This window comes from Boleophthalmus pectinirostris, unplaced genomic scaffold, assembly GCF_026225935.1.
Source record: "Boleophthalmus pectinirostris isolate CB_2022bp ecotype Guang Dong unplaced genomic scaffold, ASM2622593v1 HiC_scaffold_17, whole genome shotgun sequence".
Lineage (NCBI taxonomy): Eukaryota > Metazoa > Chordata > Actinopteri > Gobiiformes > Gobiidae > Boleophthalmus > Boleophthalmus pectinirostris.
In genome coordinates this window covers 14,195,660-14,200,775 of record NW_026571115.1, presented here as the reverse complement: position 1 = coordinate 14,200,775, position 5,116 = coordinate 14,195,660, and the positions used below count along the sequence as shown (strand labels likewise).

The window sequence follows — 5,116 nt, the reverse complement described above, 5'->3', positions numbered from 1 at the left end:
CTGTGTTATATGAACAAGGCCACTGAAATCGCGAAATCTTTTTTTCACCAACAGCACTAAGTATTAACACTATGAAGTTATGGTGATAAAGAAGCTAAAGCAAATAGCACACTCAAACATTTTTATTTTATAAAAGAACAATGGATGAGTGGATTTACAAAGACAGAGAAGTGCAATTAAAATCAAAGTTTTAGAATTTACTGTTTTAATAGCAGTGTTTTCAAGAGCCAAATAATTTATAGTGCAAGAAAATTATTCCATCCTTCTTCAGTAAATCTGTAGATAAGTTATTTTCACTGATAATATCTGTAGTAAAGGATTAAAACACACTTTAAAAACAGACATATGTGTTTTTGTAAATAAACACTTTGGCTGTTTTAGCGTGAATAGAGAATCTTTTATTAAGATAAGAAGGAACAATTTTTCTTGCAGATGTAACAGATAAGTTCATGTCATATGCTGAAAATTTAAAGCAAAGGTGCTGGATCCTCTATTAAAATTGCACTGTGTAACTTTTCAGGAGGAGGATCCGTCACCTGCTTGTCTCCATGGAGATATTACTGTTTTGCCTTCAGTATTCTACAGCATGGAAATACACTTGGTAATCACAATGGAGACAGGTTAATGGTCAGGTCTTTAGAGAAGCAAGCCTGCACATGGTAAGAATTCATGTTTTTAAGGTTTTTTGAGCTATAAAACACCTGCAATTTAACAAATGCAAAGAAGATATGTTTAATGCCCTATTATGGAACGTTCCAGGCAAAGAAATAAGATTTCCATGGAGATAAGAAAGTAGCGGACCTCCACCTTAGAAGTAACATAGTGCACCTTAAATGGTTTTCAGCTTCCTGATTTTGAGGACTTTTTAACATTCAAAAGACAGGACATTTTGTTTATTTCAGTTTTCATCATTCCAAAACCCATGGATACCTGATGTCTCCTACTATCCCATAAACAAACTAATTTTAAACCCCTTTTGTGGTTTTGTATTAGCATACTCAAACATACATTTATTTGCAAAACCTGCCTTTAATAATCGCACAGTTGAACATTCATCTAGCGGCCCATTATATCATAAAGCTCCACTTTAACTATAGCTCTTCCCACTGTGGACATAGTGGCCCGCACATCCAGATGGGCTCCCTGAAACACCAGCCCACTCCCATTGGTGTCAGCCCTCACGAAGTTACTCATATCCTTCCCCTCATACATCAGGGTGTACAACTGTTTATCGCATTCTTGGCTGTGCTCAAAGATACCAATTGCCAGCTTATTTTTATACAGATTGCGATCAAAAGGGACGGAGAACATGATGGCCATCCGCTCAGTGTACTGGCGTTTCTGCATGTGGAAGATGTCATAGGTCATCAGGCCCACAGACCCGGTGACGGTGTTGTCATCTTTGGTGAAGCTACACACTTCGGTTTTGGCGGTGCAGATGGTGGGCTGAGGGGGGTGCTGGGAGAAACCACTGACCATGTAAACCCTGGGTAGAGAGAGAAAAGCAGATGAGAATGAGATTAAGGGTCCTATATTATGCAAAATTGACTCATGTCAGGTTTTAGTCATGTTGGACTGTTGTTTCCTCTTGAAAAACATATACCTGGAGTTGTGTTTTGTTTCATTCACATGTTTAAGTATTCTTTTATTATTAGTTTGTCCACATCTCCAAAGCTTAAAATGCTATGATCCAATTTGTGACATCATGTAGTGGTAGTTTTTAAGTCAACAGCTACAGTTTACCTTTTAGTACAGAGCGGTAATTCTAGGGACAAAATTATCCATATGACTCTAGTGAAGGTGTGGGGAGTGTCAAAATACAGTGGAGAGCTTCCTGTATTACCACATGACATGTGTTTTCAGCCTAAATATGCAGAGGTTGTGTATTAAACATGTGTAAATGAAGCAAAACACAACTCCATTTATGTTTGTGATGAGGAAACAACATTATAACACAGATGAGAAAATAGCATAATATTTAATTGCTAACAAAAACAAACCATTTGACATTAATATGCACTTGTGAGTTATCCGTATAGTTACATACAGTGTTCTGTTTTGATTTCCATAACCCTCATGGACATGGACAGTATTGTACAATGACCCTTATTTGCCATTGGGATTTTATTATAATTTATAACAGTAAAAAGTATAACAGTTTTAAATAATTGGATACTGAAATGGGTGAAATTTTGAAAGATTGCTGCTATTTTATTTTGGGTTTTAATAAGCCCCCATGGGTAAGAGGAGGTCTCCCCTTGCTGTCTTATCAGTTTTACTCATGCAAGAAATTGGTAAAATTAGTTCCACACTTTTTTTTTTTTTTTTTTTTTAAACAATACTGCAACTTTTTGTCTTAAATGTGCATGGCCAGGACAATGATTTGCACATGATCTGGTATCATCTGGTATAACTATCATATTCCTCATGGGTTTGGCTGTGGCACATGCATTTTTAAAAACGTTTTATATGTCTCCTTCCTGGCTGATGGTCCTTTACTTGATGTTGTCGTGGAGATGTGACTGTGCCCCACAGTATGGAAATAAACATATCTGTCTCCAAGTAGGTAAGTCAATAGTCAGATCTGTGCAGAGGCGAGCCTGCCTCATGTTTTTCCAAGGCATTGTTGAGCAATAAAAACTGAACTGAATAATATATAAGTTCATGTCATACTGTGGAACATTTAGAGCAAAGAATTTCCAGAGACAAACACGTGTTGGATCCTGTATTAATGTGATTCAGCTTCACGATTTTTGCAACACTTTTAATATTGAAAAGATAGGACATTTAGTAAATTTCAGTCTTCATCATTCCAAAACCCAAGGATAGCAGAAAAGTTCCAAAATGCTTCTTTAACACTAATTAAAACCGTAAGCGTTGATAATTCTCCCTATTTCCACCATTAACTCCTCTGCCACCTTTTCCCGATCATAACTTCACTTCTGATAAAACTGAGAAACTTTATTGTCAGTTTAACGTAGTTTTGTCACACTGGGTTTCCACGGCGACTGCTTTATTCTGATGGATGTAGTGTGAGAGTGTGGACTGGTGAGCTTCAGTGCGTGTACCTGGGCGCGGTGCAATGAGGCAGTACATGTCACTGGCTGATGGATAGGCAGGATGCTCTCTGCAAACTGATGTCACACATGAACCCAGCCATCTCACACATACACACACATACACACACCTACACACACATACACACACCTACACACACACACATACACGCTGTTCCCATGCACATGCTATGATACCAACAGAGCTGCATGGGAAATGTGGACCTGTGCATTTTTCAAATTTATCACTGCTAAAATTATCTGACAGGCGCCAATGATAAAAATGCACTCTCTTGAAATCGTGAAATAGAAAATACCATTGCAATTTGTCTCTTTTTGAAATATAACTTTTGTCATGTAGCTTTTTCTGTGGAGAGTCCAGCACCTGCTTGCTTCCATGGCTTAAAAACCTTGCATTCTCATTGTTAATGGGCAGCTTCTCCACAGATCTGACCTGTAATTTGGCCTTGTGGCGGCACTTGTTTATCTCCATATATTTACTGTGAAGCATTCTAAAATAATAACAGCGACACCCACCAAAAAAGTTACATAATGCAGCTTTAAAATATTCAGATCTTTTTGGTTTAAAGAGTATTGTGATGTTATTGAAGGGGCAACGAAAAACAATGCAGATTTAAAAGTTCTAAAAGATCTGGGTGGGAAAAAAAAGTGGTTTAATCTTGTTAAACTTCATTAAGAATGTAAATAAGGCCTGATTTGGTTTACCTTGCTGAAAGCTTAAGTCTCAACTTTTAAAACTCTAATATAATCTTTTTTGGATGAACATGGCAAATCCTGCAATAATTAATAACTAAAAAGACAACATTTAAAGTTTCTCACCATACCATATTATAAACACATATTTATTTAAAACACACATGTAAGGAAGGGAGCACTTACTTGGGGTTGGTGAGACAAAAGTTGCTGCTCACATTGGTGATTTCAACAGTGCAGTTCCTGTTGGTGAGGAGTTTAGCTGACACTTGCTCTGCTTTTTCTGGCATGTTGACTAGAAATGAAACATAATAATAACTTTTATTTATCATAGCTTAATTGTGCACTTTAAGGTAACTTTTTGGTTGGGGGTCTGTCACCTTCTTCTTTCTATGGAGATGTCATTGCTCTGCTTTGAATATTCCACAGTATGATATTAAACAGATGTTCCTTACATGTACTCAATAACAGGTGGTTTTATAGCTCAAAAATACATAGAAAAACAGGCATTCTGACTATGAGTGGGGTTGCCTCCCCACAGATTTGACTAGTAACTTGTTCTGGTTTGGTCGCCATGATAATAGAAAGGTCATACTGTGAAACATTCCAGACAAGGCATTAACATCTCTATGAAAAAAAGAAGAAAAGCAGCACCCTCCACCAGAAAAGTTACAGTTATCTTTAAGCACTGCCCAAACCAATACTTCAAATGAAAACGTTGAAAAATAAGTTGCTAGTCTAGTTTATAATAGAGTTTAAAATAGACAGCATAGCTTCCAAAGCATTAGCAAAATTAACTCCTAGTCTTACACCTATCCACATCAGATGAATATATATATTAACTTTAGGTACCTTCTGGGATCTGGAGTTGTTACCGACAGCAGAGGTGATTTTGCAGGCTGGTGCTGGTGCTGTGTTTCTCTGTGAACACACCTTTACTGAGGCTGTATCAAAGCAAGCTCGGGCGTGCCTCCTACAGTGAATACAGTTCTAGTCCAGAGAAGAGAGAGAAACTATATACCTTTATATTGTTATGTCTAACTATTATGGTGTCAGTGGCTTCGGGTGTTTTGCTTAAATATTTTGTTCATGGTAATAAGATGCTGAATTTATCACAAATAAGGAGAGATGACTCAGCAAAAATACTTTTAAAGAAATGCTATGTTTTTTGTGTTTTTTTCAGGTATTTAACATTAAGGATAAGTAGATCACCATTTATGCTTTGTTCACTGCACGATGTAATATAATCTAAAAGAGTTTAGTAATAGAATAGAAAAGAAGCTGGTCACATCCACACTGAAGACTAAAGAGTTGAGAAGCCACGCCTTTTTCATACTGGCATGTCA

General features: G+C 37.0%; 1 protein-coding gene across 1 annotated transcript; it reads right to left on the bottom strand.

Moving 5' to 3' along the window:
• Nucleotides 1–104: 104 nt before the first annotated feature.
• LOC110169295 (uncharacterized) lies at nt 105–4,759 on the bottom strand. Its single transcript, XM_020934819.2, has 3 exons — nt 4,623–4,759; nt 3,957–4,065; nt 105–1,486 (listed from the first exon to the last, which is right to left on the bottom strand). The coding sequence occupies exons 2-3, from the start codon at nt 4,058–4,060 to the stop codon at nt 1,057–1,059; spliced, it is 534 nt and encodes a 177-aa protein (XP_020790478.1). The 5' UTR covers nt 4,061–4,065; nt 4,623–4,759; the 3' UTR covers nt 105–1,056.
• Nucleotides 4,760–5,116: the final 357 nt, after the last annotated feature.